Source organism: Glycine max, chromosome 4 (assembly GCF_000004515.6).
Source record: "Glycine max cultivar Williams 82 chromosome 4, Glycine_max_v4.0, whole genome shotgun sequence".
NCBI classification, from domain to species: domain Eukaryota; kingdom Viridiplantae; phylum Streptophyta; class Magnoliopsida; order Fabales; family Fabaceae; genus Glycine; species Glycine max.
Window position 1 is genome coordinate 50,163,208 of NC_016091.4, and position 15,691 is coordinate 50,178,898.

The window sequence follows — 15,691 nt, forward strand, 5'->3', positions numbered from 1 at the left end:
TGGTTTTTTTAGTCCATATACTTTATATTTTAATTCCTTTTTAGTTCTTAGCATCAAAATAGAGTAATATTATCAATTACAATTAACTATAAAAATATTAACAAGTAATTTGTAACTAATTTATTGCAAGATAATTTGTAATAAAAAATAGTTAATAATTTATACCTAGGCTAAATTACTCCTTTGGTCCCCTATAATTTCATAATTTTTATCTTTTTAGTTCATATAGTTTGAAAATGATTTTTTAATGCCTATAGTTTACATTTTAATTATCTTTTAGTCCCTATAGTTTAAAAGTATTTTTTTTAGTTCTTATAATTTATATTTTAATTCTCTTCTAATCTGAAAGTGATTTTTTTAGTCCCTATAATTTGTATTTTAATTACCTTTTAATTCTTATTAAAAAAATATAAAAATAATTAGTTGCAAATTAATTATAAATTATTAACTATTTTTTATTACAAATTATCTTACGATAAATTAGTTACGAATTACTTAATAATATTTTTGTAATTAATTATAATTGATAATATTACTCACATTTTGATGGTAAAGACTAAAAAAGAATTAAAATATAAAATATATGAATTAAAAAAACTATTTTCAAATGATAAGGATTAAAAGAAAATTAAAATGTAAATTATAAAGATTAAAAAAATAATTTTCAAATTACATAAATTAAAAGAGAATAAAATATAAATTATAAAAACTAAAAAAATATTTTCAAAAATTATAAGAACTAAAAAATAAAAATTATAAAATATAAAAATTATAAAATGATACAAATTAAATGAGTAATTTAACCTAATTAAAAAAAAACAATTAACATAATGTCATGCTGTCAATGAGGGCAGTGTACATCAAAATCAAAGTAAAGGAGTCATGTCGGGTTCCTCCATTCCTTGGCATCCAAATCCAAATCCAAATCCAAACGATCAACATTCCCAACGAGGTCCTTCTTTTCTTTGTGTTGGTGAGGTCCCATGTTGGCACGCAGTCTCTGCACGTGTCACATGGTGTTCTCCGTCGACCGGATCACTCCCACCTTCGTGTCTGTGTTTTCTGGCAACGCCAGAGTGTTGGCTTTCCGCTTCCAATTGCGGAGGAACACACACCTCGTCACCGCCCAACTTTCCAACTCTTTCTCCTTCAATTTCGGTTTGGATTCTCAGGTTTCTTTAACTCTTCTCTTCTTTACTGTTTCACTGTTAACACTTTTTCAAAATTTTAAGTAAAACCTCCATTTCCATCACGATTACTTACTGATTAATAGAATATGATGACAAAATATAATTATTTGAAGACCCAATTGATGCTGCGTAAATAAATCTTCCATGACCACATTAGGGGTATTTTTATATGCATTCATGAATTCACTACAGACTGATATTCTTTTTTCAATTTTTTTTTTGAAATGTTTTTGTTTACATTTGCAGAGTTTGAATTCCATTCAGTCCCATGCTCCATCACGGTTGCCATGGACTGGTCCAGTTCCAGGTGATATTGCTGAAGTGGAGGCATATTGTAGGATCTTTAGGAGTTCTGAGAGGCTTCATTCTGCGTTAATGGATGCCTTGTGTAACCCTCTCACTGGTGAATGCAGTGTTTCCTACGAGGTTCTCTCGGATGAGAAACCGCTTCTAGAGGATAAAATAGTATCTGTCCTTGGATGCATTGTGGCCCTTGTGAATGGTGGGAGGCAGGATGTTCTTTCTGGAAGGTCTTCAATTGGGACTCCCTTTCGTTCGACAGAGGTTGGCATGATGGAGGATACGCTCCCCCCACTTGCCCTTTTCAGAAGTGAGATGAAGAAGTGTTGTGAGAGCTTGCATGTTGCTCTTGAGAACTATTTTATTCCCGGTGATGATCGGAGCTTGGATGTGTGGAGGAAACTTCAGAGACTGAAGAATGTGTGCTATGATTCTGGCTTTCCTCGCGGGGAGGATTATCCGTCTCCTGAGATCTTTGCGAATTGGAGTCCTGTGTATTTATTCACTTCAAAAGAGGACATGGACTCCAAAGAATCTGAAGCAGCTTTTTGCATGGGCGGGCAGGTAACAGAGGAAGGCCTAAAGTGGTTACTGGATAAAGGATATAAAACTATCATAGATCTCAGAGAAGAGGATGTAAAAGATAACTTCTATCAAGCAGCTGTGTGTGATGCTATTTCATCTGGAAGTATCAAGTTGGTCAGAATCCCTGTTAAAGTTAGGACTGCACCTACGATGGAACAGGTTGAGAGGTTTGCATCATATGTTTCAGATTGCAGCAAAAGACCAATGTATCTTCATAGTAAGGAGGGAGTTTGGAGAACATCTGCCATGGTCTCCAGATGGAGGCAGTACATGACTCGCCCTGCATCACAGTTTTTTTCTAATCAAGCAGTTATTTCCAATGACATGTCATCATATTATACAATTGGATCTGGAAAGCTGCAGGACTCAATGATTGCCGAGGGATCCTCCCTGGAAAAAGATACTAATTTGCTGCAAGAGGGTTTGGGTGCAACACATGGTTCTGCTAGCAGATTTGACTCATGTTCCTCTTTAAAGAAGAATAATGAAAAAACACAAAGTAATGGAGCCTTAAGTGAACTTAGTCCTGATGATATTGCTTCATCACAAGCCACTGCTGCTACTGGGGAAGGATCTTTTCCAATTTTCTCCAGAAAAACTCGCCCTTTAGAAGCTCAAGTTCCTCCTTTTGATATCTTTTCCAAAAAAGAGATGTCCAAATTTTTGGGAAGTAGACAGATTCCAAAGCCCTCACATTTCAGTCATCAGGGTAAAAGATTGGAAGGCCTGCCAGATTCGAGGAATCCTGAACCTAAACTTGTGGATCCTGAAAAAAGTTCCAATGGGTCAGCTCATGTGGATTATCCATCTGGTAGCAATTGGAAGTTAGTAAATTTGAATAATTCCAGTTCTGTTAGGACAACAGTTAATGGATTTAGTGAAGGGGAAATGTATTACAGGAGTGATGCCAATTTCTCTACCATTGTGAACAATGATATTGATAATGTCAATACTAACTCTCAAAGGATTGGAGTTAATAAGGATAAGGCTGGGTTAGCCTTATCTGATGAAGACTTGGGGCTCATTGAAGGGGACATGTGTGCCTCATCAACGGGGGTGGTAAGGGTGCAGTCAAGAAAGAAAGCAGAGATGTTCTTAGTACGAACAGATGGATTTTCTTGTGCCAGAGAGAGGGTGAGTGAATCCTCATTGGCCTTTACTCATCCTAGCACCCAGCAACAGATGCTTATGTGGAAAACTACGCCAAAGACTGTGTTACTGTTGAAAAAGCCAGGAGAGCATCTCATGGAAGAAGCTAGAGAGGTAATATTTTCTTTTTCTTTCCAGCTCTAAGAAGCATCCAAGCCATTGAAAAATAGGCATATTTGGTTTCCAATAGCCTAGATATCAGAGTTTCTAACAATGATGTTTAGGATCAAATTTGTGTTTTGGTATACATAGGGACAAGTCCTGTTGTGGGGAGGGGAGAGGCATTTAGATAAGGGCTCAGGCTAGGTGCTAATTGCTCTATGAAGGAGCTTAACGGGAATACTTTATTTGAAAATGATTTAGCATCATATGTCAAGCATTGACATTGCTTTCCATATATACTTTGAGTTATTTATGATTTCAGAGATTATTAATTTTCATATTAATCCTAACATCGGGTATTCTGATGTTCTTCATGAAAACCTATGACATAGACATCTTGTTTGCCTATTTCATGTTTCTATATCTAATGATTATTCCTAATAAGAGAGTTGGAGAGCTGAATATCAATTAGTAAAAGATTTGATTTATCAATATTGATGGGATTGTAGATGTAAACTTCAAAAGATGGACCAGAGGAATTTTATGCATGGAATTCTATTGGGGATGGTTGGATTTTTTTTATTACTAAAAGTGCGCTAGAGACAAGATGTTTAATCTCTTCCTTATGTAACAAAGGAATTAAAATTAGGAAACAAATCTTTTAGGGAATTTGAGAACTGGGGAATGCTATTTTGAGCTTTGATTGGTATTCTAACAGCATTTTATACTTCTGTTATTCTTTTGGAAACTATATATTTATTCTGATTTTTTTGTAATTAATTTGATTAAATTCATTCTCAGTAGAGTTTCTGTATCTCATCCACAGGTTGCTTCTTTTCTCTATTACCAAGAGAAAATGAATGTTTTTGTGGAACCTGATGCGCATGATATATTTGCTAGAATTCCTGGGTTTGGATTTGTTCAGACCTTCTATACTCAGGATACATGGTACTGGAATTTGTGAATTTATGCGTAACAATTTTATTTTTTTCCCATTATATTAAATTCATGCTTCATTAAATTGTTGCTTAACATATCTAATGCCTCTGATTCAGTGATCTACACGAGAAAGTTGATTTTGTAGCATGTTTGGGGGGAGATGGTGTTATACTGCATGCTTCAAATCTGTTCAGAAATGCTATTCCCCCTGTTGTGTCATTTAACCTTGGTTCCCTTGGTTTTCTGACTTCTCATAATGTATGTCTTTCAAATCCATCATTTATTTCACCATAAGGAAATGCTGGTATCTTTTCAGCCATATGTTTGATTTCAATTCTGTTTTCTATTTCTAGTTTGAAGACTACAAGCAGGACTTACAACAAGTTATCCATGGTAATAGTACAAGAGATGGAGTGTACATCACTCTCAGAATGCGTCTCCGATGTGAAATTTTTCGTAAGGGTAAAGCTGTACCAGGGAAAGTATTTGATATTCTCAATGAAGTTGTTGTTGATCGGGGTTCTAATCCATACCTTTCAAAGATCGAATGTTATGAACATGGTAGACTTATAACCAAGGCATGTTTGATCATGTATTTGTTATTTGTACACCAAATTTCTGTCTTTTATATTCGGTGATGAGAGCTTTCACCATCTCTAAACACCTTTTGGAAGCAGTGTCATTCCTTCTATATGATGATGATTATCATGTCTTTCAGGTACAAGGTGATGGAGTCATTGTGGCCACCCCTACTGGAAGCACTGCCTATTCTACAGCTGCTGGAGGTTCCATGGTAAGCTTGAGCCAGAGTTGTATTTGTTAGGAGCATGGTTTGAGTTATATCTTTTACTAAAATAATTAGAATGACTGGTTTGATATCCTTGCCTTGGAATACTTTGATTGTTAATGTCTCATATTGGCTAGGAATATGGCCAATATACTCCTTGTAAGACTTGGGCAATCCTTCCCTCACGAGCTAACTTTTGAGGTTGAGTTAGTTTTAGTACATTTCTAATATTGGTAAACAATGGTTACAAACCCTAGCTATTATTGGTTAACATTGTGTTGATGTGTCTTCCTACTTTAACTGCATTGCACTATAAGTGGCAGACTTGAAAAGAGAGGAGCTGAATATTATTGGATATTTTTTAATACAAGCACTAATCCCTATTTATAGGCTAAACTTATTAAAGGAAATATGAAAACTTAATCCCTATTTATCGCCAAACTTTTTTTTTTTATCGTCACATGTTAATTGTTAGTTTGTTAGTTTTTGTTAGTGGGTGGATTCGAACCAACGAATTCTCCCCCCTCACTTCTCCCTTCACCACTAAGTCTACCTTATATCTCCTTTTATCGGCCAAACTTATTAAAGTAAATATGGAAACTAAACATATTAAGGGAAAGACAGAAAAAATAGGAAAGATAAAATCTATCCTAATAATTACAAATATATTCTGAATATATACAGGAAGATTCTATCCTAAATTAGTGTCTATTTACAACAGGCAGCTTAAGAAACTATATGAGATATTATGTTCTAAGGAGACTGAAACTAGTGATATTAACTAAGTTGTAATCATCAATCTTTTCTTAACTACTTTGGAAATTTTGGTGATTGACAAAGCTGAGCGAGTTGCAGATAACTGCACCTGAATGCAGTCCCCTTCCTTCCTTTGAAAACCCCTTTTTAGTTTGTCCCCATTTTATGAAATCAAGAATTTTTTTAAATAGAGTCATCCTCTCCTTCCTTCCCTCCCCCAAAAGAAGTTTCTTATAATCTGTACTTACATTATGTTATTCCATAAAGAAAATGCTCTTGTTTTTATGCTTCCTTTTGTGTGTGGCTTGTATCATGTGAAAGTGGAATAGTAAACATCTTTAGAAATATTAAGCGACTCTGAAGATGTAATGCAATAAACTTTTGATCCACTTGTGGATGGCGAGGTAAGTCATTATCCAAGGAATTTCCATACAAAGTTTAAATTAGTATGGAAACCTCAGAAGTCGTCTTGTATAATTTGCTTTAGTATAACTTCTTAAATTCTATTTGTGCATGAATCTTCTAATGGCATGGTAACTACACTGTAACAGTATGAAATTGACCTGAATTAATTACTGTTTTCATTGATATCTATTTCAATTTTCAAATGGCAAAAACAAAACTGCAGGTCCATCCAAACGTTCCCTGCATGCTGTTTACCCCAATCTGTCCACATTCACTCTCATTTAGACCAGTTATACTTCCAGATTCTGCTCAACTTGAATTAAAGGTGAAGTTAGTTACTCACTGTATGTCTCATTGCTTATGATGCATCTTCTATGGAAAAAGAAAAAAAAAATGTTTCCCTTCAAATATGCTAAATTGTCTCTAGGCATGTATTGGAAAAAGCTACATGGTTAACATCGCATGGTAATAAAAATCAGTGAGTTTATGGACACATTAATTTGATTTGGAAATTAGGGGTTAACTAATGATTTAATGATTTAAGGTTTTGTGATTAGAATACGAGTGACACAGGTTTATTATTAACAGATTCCAGAGGATGCAAGAAGCAACGCCTGGGTTTCATTTGATGGAAAGAGAAGACAGCAACTTTCAAGAGGAGATTCAGTACGAATATCTATGAGTCAGCATCCACTTCCAACAGTTAACAAGTTTGACCAAACTGGTGATTGGTTTCATAGCTTGATTCGCTGCCTAAATTGGAATGAAAGGCTTGATCAAAAGGCCCTATAAAGCGTATAAAAGTGAAGAACTGAGATGCGCTATTCTCATGTACAGATTATACATTAAGATTGCAGAACTTTGCTATCGTAATAGTATATTAGTTACTACCAAATTCTAATATTGGCTTCCCATGAGAATATAGGGTTTGCCAATGTTTTTTCCATGTTATTGTGGCAAGAGGCTGTTGTATATTTACATTTAAAGCTGGAAATTGTTGATCTCAGATGGGTCTCAAAGTTCACCAGTATCACCACTGTCTGCCTGACCATAGACTTTTTTTTTTTCTTCTCATTATTAGATACTACTAGTACTATTTGGCTGCACTTAGCCACATTTTAATATAAATAATACAAGACGCAAAGTGTTAGAGACTTCTCCGACTCCTATTTACATTCTCTTTAGATCTTCTCTCTCTATTTCAACATACGCTTTCTGGAAAATATAAATTTTGCCATCTTATTTATATTTTTCATCTAGCAATGGCCTAGCTCCTAGGAAGAAGAAAATCGACCTTACAGTTTCTGTCGGGTGACTGGATTCACAGAAACTTTACCTTAGTACTTACTACTGTATTTCCTTGAAAGGGTTTCGAGATTTAAAAATGTTTGGCTATTTGGTGACTTATAAAATCTGTATTTGTCTACTTAACAAGCGAAATAGTGTAACTGAAATCAATTATGAAACTTGTTATGATGCCTCGCCAAAAGTAAAAGAAAATATAATACTTAAAAATTTCCATAACATTGCTGAGGGTAAGTGGCAATTTTTTGTCCTAAAACGTTTTGTAATTGATTGTGTTGAAAAAGATATATGCTCCGTGGTTATGTCCTTTAAGGGGGTGCCTTTTAGAAAATATTACAGGACATGGAGACAGTTGCGTTTGTTCTACTTCATGTGGATTATAACCGAAACCAGAACACGGCAACAGTATACAAACTGAAGAATAAAGAGAACTTTATGGTGGACAACTTTAGAGTAGAATATATTTAAAAGAACTATTGCACAATACAAGCATGGATGCACACTAGCTCCCCCCATAACACTGAAAAATAAAGCAAAATTGTAAAGAAAGGAAGACTAATACCCATGGGGGTTTTCGATTCTGGAGAAATCCATACAGAGAATGATAACCAAATGGTATATCCTTTGCTACTATCAAGCATGTCTTATAGTAGCAAGACCCTTAAAGATGAAGTTATTTTTTTTCAAAAATAAAAAAAGTGTGGGGGGGGGGGAAGAGCAAAAGCATTTTCTACAAGAAAGCAAGTTGCTTTTCTCACATGGCCCTAACAGCTTGGAACCTTGGTTCCTTGGGAAGGAACTTCTGCTCAGCATAGACAGACATGTAGTCACCAAAAACAAACTTAGGATAAGTTTGATTCACTTGTTGGTCTTCTTTCTCCACAAGTTGTGGTGCAGGACATATGGTGGCTTTGAATGAAGGGTTATAGAAGGAGGCAATTGATCTTCTGTTCCCATCTGGTGTGGCCAGAACCCTGTGCCAGCAACTCTTGTATCTACCATTGCTCAGGACCTCAATCTGGTCACCAGTGTTGATGACAATGGCATTTGGCAAAGGCTGCACATCAATCCATTGCCCATCTTTCAGCATCTGAAGGCCACCAACCTTGTCATCTTGGAGGAGTAGGATGACGCCTCCTGCGTCGGTGTGAGCTCGCAGACCCTTCACAAGCCCTGGATGGGGACATGGAGGGTAGTGGCTCACCTTGGTGCCAAAGAAGGCATTGTCTCCATCTCCACCATTCAGTGCCTTCTTGATGTACCCTTTGGTTAAGCCAAGATTCTCATCCATCACCTCCATCACTTTCTCTGCCAATTTCTTTAGCTCGGCCCGATATTTCGCCATGGTTTCCCTGTCATCCATGTGAGAAGTCAGCTATGCATTCATGTTGATGCTCTACCTATTGTGTCATGACTCATGACATGACACCACTTAATTAGTATGTTCTTTGGTCATTGTCCATGGTTTTCAAATTCATGGTTTCCCTTTCATGTCATCCATGTTTTGGTGAAATCACCAATTTTAGTCATCAAGAATAAGACGGATTGAATTCTGATTTACTTCAATTTGCTTAAAGTTGTAGATAAGAGCATTAATTTCTTGTGGATAAGAGCAAGTATGGTAGAAGAGAGTGTGTATGAAATTATTGGTGGTGTCCTACCTTATATGAAATATCATTTTTTTATGTGATGTCTGACTTTTTTTTTCACCAATTGAGATAAGGCTTTTGTTATTGTCTGACTTTCTTTTAGTATGAAGAATTGTTGATTTACTTTATATACCTGAAGCCTGGTGTTTTTTCTGGCCATTCGTTATCATCAAGGAGAGTGATAACATCCTCCCAATCCGCATGCTCCAGCTTTTCGCTGCTCTTCTTTTCGACTAAATCGCTTAGTAGCTTCACTGATTTGGAGTTCTTGAAATTCTCCTCTCTTTCCAGCTTATAGAACTCAGCAGCAACCTTCTTCACCCTCTCAAGGAGTTCCTCAGGAATGCCATGGTTGATCAACTATAACACAAAGTACGAGTTTTGATATGTAAATAAAATCATATTAGGAGCCATTCATTGTTAACATAAATGATGATACGTACCTGAAAAAATCCCCACTCTTCACATCCATTAGCAATCTGTGCCATAGTTTTGGCTCTTTCTTCACCATTGAGCTTTGAAAAATCAATCACTGGAACTGCCATTAGATCAGAAGGTACAAAAAAAGTTATGAAAAAGAGATAAGAGTACAAGTGAGTGTGAAAGAGAGATAACAAGGTTGTTTAAGGTTGGCTAGCTTTGCTGTGCTGTGGTTTCAATGGGAGGTACCTATGCATATTTATAGCAAAACTTCCCACCTTATTGGATACATAGTTGGATTTCAACCAATAGTGTACGTTCCCTTTTAAAGTAAGCAGCCGTTAGAGTTAGGTCACGGACGGTGACACATTTAATTAGAATTTTCATAATGTCAATGCTTGCTTTGGGAGTTACTGCTTGTTTCTAGCCTACAAGTCCACAACACAGGCCCCTTCCTTTTCAGGTGATGCATCTTATTAATTATCCCACCATCAATTAACTCATTTGATTAATCACACAAGCATGGCTTGATTATTAATTTATTATTAGTAACAGATCTGTTTGTTGATTAATAATTACTATCAATCCGTGTCAAACACTGTGCTTGACTTCATTTTATGTTGTTTAAAAAAGTTAAAAGCAACCCAATTAACTCATTAAACCATTGCAAAAGTATATTACTTTGGTAAATCGATATGAATCATTTGAATATGACTTCCTCTATCACTAATCATGAGATAATTTGCTTTTTCCTTTGGTATTGGTTCACGAGTATGAAGGAAACAGTACCATTCATTCATCTGAAATTCTTATCTTCTTAATAATATACTCTTATTAATTTATCCTTTTGTAGACTTTGAAAACGATCATTTTGCGTATAGTTTAAATCTCTGCCGACTAATATAATCATATGTTGACTACCCCACATTGCTTTGTAGAACTACTACCAATGAACTCACACATGACGTTCTCCTTTGTGACCATTGCCATTTCGAATACTATACTGTTAATACACAAATTTGCGGCCATAGTTTTAGGGGCAAGGAAGGGCAGGGTCAAGGCTTCAATATATAATTAATTAATTACACTTACACAATCATTTACCTCTAATTTAATAACGTTGTCAACTTCTAACAATTGACATTCCAGTATAGTTGATATTTTCCTTTTTGTAATTATTAAGCATAACATGGCAACATCAAATCGTTTTTAGTTTCCTCTTTGCGGTGGTCACTGATCTCTAATAGATCAAAACTAACATCAATGTATAGTGAATAATAGAATACTTGGTGAACTATTGGGGCTTGATTTGATTCCAATTATTGTCCGAATGTTAGGATACATTTCTGAGCAAACAGATGATATTGGCGTCTGATTAAGGATTTGAGTTTTACAATCTTAACTAATCCATGGCTGTACTTGTAGTACTTCACAATGTCAAAAATCAAAAATTGGTTGAGATTGCATCACTGGCATGGCATTTGTAAACAAAAATATATATGGGACCAGCATACTGTTCTGGCCGCGACGCTGGAGTATACAACATCATCATTATGTGAAGACAAATAACTGTTTAGTGCCAGCGCTCATGGTTTGATCCCAAACTTCAATCATTCATATTATTTTATAGGTGAAGCTGAGTAGGATTCTTTCTTTCTTTTACAAAAAAATATAAATAAAAAATGTAAATAGAATAGAATGTTAAGTCTTTTCTTTTCTCTTGTTTGTCGCAGTCCATTGTTCCAGATAGTGTGCCATTCTCAAACCGCATTTGCAAAGGTCGCAGAGTCATTTTCCATTCTTCCTCTCCCTTTCTCCTTCTCCTTTTCTCCAATGGGTAACCACTAACCACGGGCCAAAATCCCTAACTTCCGTGAAATTATAAATGCTTGACACACCTTCTATTATTGAAAATATTGATTATTCATCAGATAGTTTAGAAAATATTATATTTAAAAATGAAGACTATGATTTAAAATATAAAAATAAACATGTGTTTCTAGCATTCCAAAAGGCGTTTTTTTATATATAAAATAATGTATAATCAATATTCAATATGCTCGTACAAGGCATTTTATTGATATGATGTCCACTTGTCACCTAGTCCCCAATTAGAGACATAAAACTCATTGTGATGAGAATACATTTTCAATAACTTAAATTATACATCATTTAGTCATATGACAACTAATAACCCCAAATGAATTATATTATTTTAGTTAAAAAATATAGCGAATCTATTTTGAAAACTCCTAATTCAATCCAAAAATCAAATTTAGATAATCTCGGTTTGGTCTTGAGCACTTGTAGTGTCTAATCACACATCATTATATGCATAATGCATGGTTTAATTTGTTTTGGTTTACATGCTTTGCAATGCATTGTTACTGTTATACAGCTGCATTAATTAGGGAGCCTTCTTAACTGATGTTTTATCGTCTTGTTACTTGTTTCTTCCTGCGATTCATGCCTACTAATCTCATTTCATTAATATGTGTACGTAACCTGTGGGTGGCCAGCTGTCCATGTATATATGCATTCATGTACCTATTTTTACATGTATATACATATACATGATGATTTTGCATTGGAATATTATGAAGTTTGGTCTTGGAAACTATCATTGTTAAATATTGATTGAAGTAATTTTGCCAATGGATTTTAAAGCGACCAAATACAATTGAATACTATATTGTTTAATCTGAGTAAATTCATAATTAAATTTATAATATCTGAACTATATGCCTGAATAAATTAAACAAGGAGTTTTCCTTTTGTTTTTATTATCTTTTTTCATTAAGCTATATATATATTAGTAGACTTCTCGTGCATTTTCCCCTAATGCTTTTCAATTTTATTGATAAACGAGTAAATAATCTCATATTTGGAGTGCAAATAAAAGATAGGCACGTGGCATCTTTTAAGTAAGTTTTAATCTAAACGGTTGATTAGTTTTTAATTATGATCTAAAAGAGGATATTGGCAGGAGGAGATAGAATGTTGAACGAGGTTGATCTTCACAAAGTTTCTCATGCCACGTTCAGATTTTGATTGCTTACAAGAATTATTTTTTTCAAGTCAATAACAATAATGAATGAGAGGAGTAAAATTAGTATGTGTATACCTTGCGTCTTCCGTACCTTTTATCATTGATTTCTCATTGCTCGGGTAATGTCATCTGCATCACTGAATGAGTGCATAGGCAATGCTTGCACTAGCTAGCCCTGCGTTCTCAATTGCTAGTTACGACATATTTCTCAATTTTTAATTCAGTGTTTCAAATATACGTATATTTTGGGAACTTTTTTTATGACCTATAATTATTGTTATTGCTGGCTGATAAAAAAAAATCATTTACTTGAATTTAATCTATTCATTTACCCTTTTAATTCTTACGAAATGTTACTGTACAAAATTATTGTGAAGCCACATGTCTATATTTTTTTTATTCAAGCCACATGTTTAATTATATTTAGTTTTTTTTTTTTTGCTGGTTGCTGATTATATTTAGTTAATTAGGTACAAGTTAAACAATACAGTTTTTGCCATTGAATTGTGCAACCTTTTTCGTACCACAGCATTTCTTCCCACTTTCTTATAGCGTGTTTTTCCACGTCCACAAGGCCACTTTAGTGTGAATATCACATTAAAATGGTAAAATATAACAGAAGCAACCTTAGTTGTTTTTGCAATGACGAGCATTTACAGCTTGTAGCTGACAAAAAATAAAAGCATATTGTAAGACGTTATAATTCAAATACGCTATTAATTTGAAGTAATAAACAGTAGAAATATATGAGTTTTTCATTCTAGTTTTCAGCTCTCTATTAGTACTTTGTATATACGAATCCTACTTTCCGTTGAGAAAAAGAATAGCCCATATAGTATAGTAGCCACTTGCAATAATTTAACTAGAGCCAGATTGAAATCTAGGCAAAGCTAGCTAGTCTTATTAAAAATCCAGGAGCTTTGTTAGACTAGCTAGTTATGCGAATTGAAAGTACGTACTGGAGACAGATTAGAAATCTAATTCAGCAATCAGGAGTCAGCAATGCACTAAACTCTATCTATCTATATATTCTGTCAAAATTAAAGTAACGATCCCCCAAAATTTCCCATGTTGATCGGAACGTGGCTTTCATTATCGAAGGTCAACCAAACTCAAGGCGACAAAAGCTGAGGTATGAGGCTAGAGAAATAAACAATAATTAAGAATGGGATAGAGAAATTTAAGTAACTTAACTGGTTCAAATCTTTGTGACTAAATCACGATGTGTGTTTCAGTTTGCAACTTACTACTTTATCTAGGGGTTGGAATTTCATTTTGGATAATTAATGCTCTAACAAATAAAATAAAATTATTCACATTCAGATAAGAAACACCGTAACAAAAATAATAATGAACATAAGAATTTAACGTTATTTTGAAACATCTTATTTACGTTCACGAAAACATCTCAAAAGTATTTCACTTAATACAAAAATGATTATAAGATTATAATCCACATTAAATAATATATCATCCTACAAATTCGAGTATTTCACCTAATAGTTATAAGAAATGTTTTCATGTGTTGTTTCTACGCTATTTTCTCTTCTTTATTTACGATGAACATTGTCACCAACTATAATAAATAAGTTTTCTTGAAAGTTAAAACAAAAATAACTTCCAATACATTCAATCAAATAAAATTTATCTAATAAAATATAATTTCTCACTTCGTATTTAAACCTTAGTGATAAAATTTCAATTCTTACTATATATACACTTTATCTTTTGACTTAAAACTTTACATTTCATTTATAATTTATATATATATATATATATATATATATATATATATATATATATATATATATATATATTATGTGGGCTCACATTTTTTGACGATGATTAATTAAAAAATTTTTTAAATACTTTTCTAACACTATTTTTTTAATAACATTATTTTTTAAGTGTCATTCTTATTTAATGACTTTTGTTATCATCATCAAGGTCTAACTCTTAAGTTAGTAACTAGACTCTTTATGAAATATTTATGATTCTATAGAAAAAAGCAAGTAATTAAACTTATTGTCAAACTTTTTTTAAAATAAATTTGGATATAAACACACCTAAACTTACATAAAGTGAGTCATTTGGGATTTTACTTGAAGAAAATGAGTTAATTAATTGTCAAACTCTTTTTTTAATGGAACTAGTCTCACGTCCCATATGTATAAGTAAGGAACAAAAATAAAGTACATAAACAAAATTTCTTTCATAAAAAATAGAAAATTTAAAAGAAGTGTGAAATCTTAATACATGCTAGATAAAAAAAAAATTGAGAAGAAGAATTCCAATGGGCGTGAAAGCTAGCAGTTTTCCTTGAGCGGCTTCCATGGTTCCATTTCACATTATTCTTTTCTTTATGGTTACCACGTTATTCACATTGTTTCCCTCAATAAATGTTCATATAGTGCTCAATTATTATCACCCAGCTCAAAACTCACTCCTGTGCTACCATCAAGCTCAACTCAAGCTCAGTATTCTCTGAAATCATTAGAAAATGTATGTGTTTTGGCAATCAATTAGGAGAATGAAACTTGGATGTATACATAACTTGTCGATACATGCAGATGATACAGAACCATTAACATAGTAGAAAATATTCAGAAACAATGTCCTGAGTTACATAACTTTTCATTTAATTTTTAAAATCCAACTTGATATTGTGACCTTGTTATTTTTATTTCTGGACTAACTTTAAGTGTTGATCTGAATGTCTTGAATCCTTGAACCAAATGTTTTATATTGTGATCATAATTGTCATTCAATTTTGAAATCTTCAGAAACTTTAATATAATAAAAAAAAATGGTTAAAGTGTTGTTTTAGCCACCTCTCCTTTTATTTAAATTAATTAATTTTTCTTTACTATCAAATTATTCAATGTGGTCATTTAATTTTTTTAAAATTTCTAATATTAGTTATATTACTCATTCGTTCAAATTAAAACTAACAAACAATAATAAATTGGACGGAAGAGTAACATTGAATACTTAGGATTAAATTAAATATTATAAAATAAAGAAATCAAATTGAGTAATAATATAAAATAAAAAA

At 33.4% G+C, this 15,691-nt stretch overlaps 2 protein-coding genes across 3 annotated transcripts; one reads left to right on the plus strand and one right to left on the minus strand.

The window, feature by feature from the left end:
• The first annotated feature begins 845 nt into the window (after positions 1–845).
• Positions 846–7,219, plus strand: LOC100796381 (NAD kinase 2, chloroplastic). 2 transcript variants are annotated; one of them, XM_003523375.5, is made up of 8 exons: positions 848–1,172; positions 1,437–3,338; positions 4,153–4,274; positions 4,382–4,523; positions 4,619–4,843; positions 4,984–5,058; positions 6,437–6,538; positions 6,802–7,219. In XM_003523375.5, the coding sequence occupies exons 1-8, from the start codon at positions 984–986 to the stop codon at positions 7,003–7,005; spliced, it is 2,961 nt and encodes a 986-aa protein (XP_003523423.1). In that variant the 5' UTR covers positions 848–983; the 3' UTR covers positions 7,006–7,219. The 2 variants fall into 2 exon arrangements, 1 of the variants encoding a protein (XP_003523423.1); XR_414108.4 differs by lacking the exon at positions 6,802–7,219 and having other exon boundaries at positions 846–1,172; positions 4,619–4,826; positions 6,437–6,511.
• A 735-nt stretch (positions 7,220–7,954) lies between these two features.
• On the minus strand, positions 7,955–9,818 carry LOC100796909 (1-aminocyclopropane-1-carboxylate oxidase 5-like). The gene is made up of 3 exons (NM_001289374.2): positions 9,611–9,818; positions 9,301–9,527; positions 7,955–8,870 (listed from the first exon to the last, which is right to left on the minus strand). Exons 1-3 carry the CDS (start codon positions 9,710–9,712, stop codon positions 8,273–8,275), a joined length of 927 nt encoding a protein of 308 aa, NP_001276303.2. The 5' UTR covers positions 9,713–9,818; the 3' UTR covers positions 7,955–8,272.
• Between the last annotated feature and the right edge of the window lie 5,873 nt (positions 9,819–15,691).

Excerpts from the sequence above, each read along its gene's own strand:
- LOC100796909 (NM_001289374.2), bottom strand. The coding sequence starts at position 9,712 with ATGGCAGTTCCAGTGATTGATTTTTCAAAGCTCAATGGTGAAGAAAGA. Across the intron at positions 9,528-9,610 it reads AAGAGTGGGGATTTTTTCAG|TTGATCAACCATGGCATTCC; the intron begins GTACGTATCATC and ends TTTGTGTTATAG. Across the intron at positions 8,871-9,300 it reads GAAAAAACACCAGGCTTCAG|GGAAACCATGGCGAAATATC; the intron begins GTATATAAAGTA and ends CATGGATGACAG.
- LOC100796381 (XM_003523375.5), top strand. The coding sequence starts at position 984 with ATGTTGGCACGCAGTCTCTGCACGTGTCACATGGTGTTCTCCGTCGAC. Across the intron at positions 4,524-4,618 it reads GTTTTCTGACTTCTCATAAT|TTTGAAGACTACAAGCAGGA; the intron begins GTATGTCTTTCA and ends TTCTATTTCTAG. Across the intron at positions 5,059-6,436 it reads CAGCTGCTGGAGGTTCCATG|GTCCATCCAAACGTTCCCTG; the intron begins GTAAGCTTGAGC and ends ACAAAACTGCAG.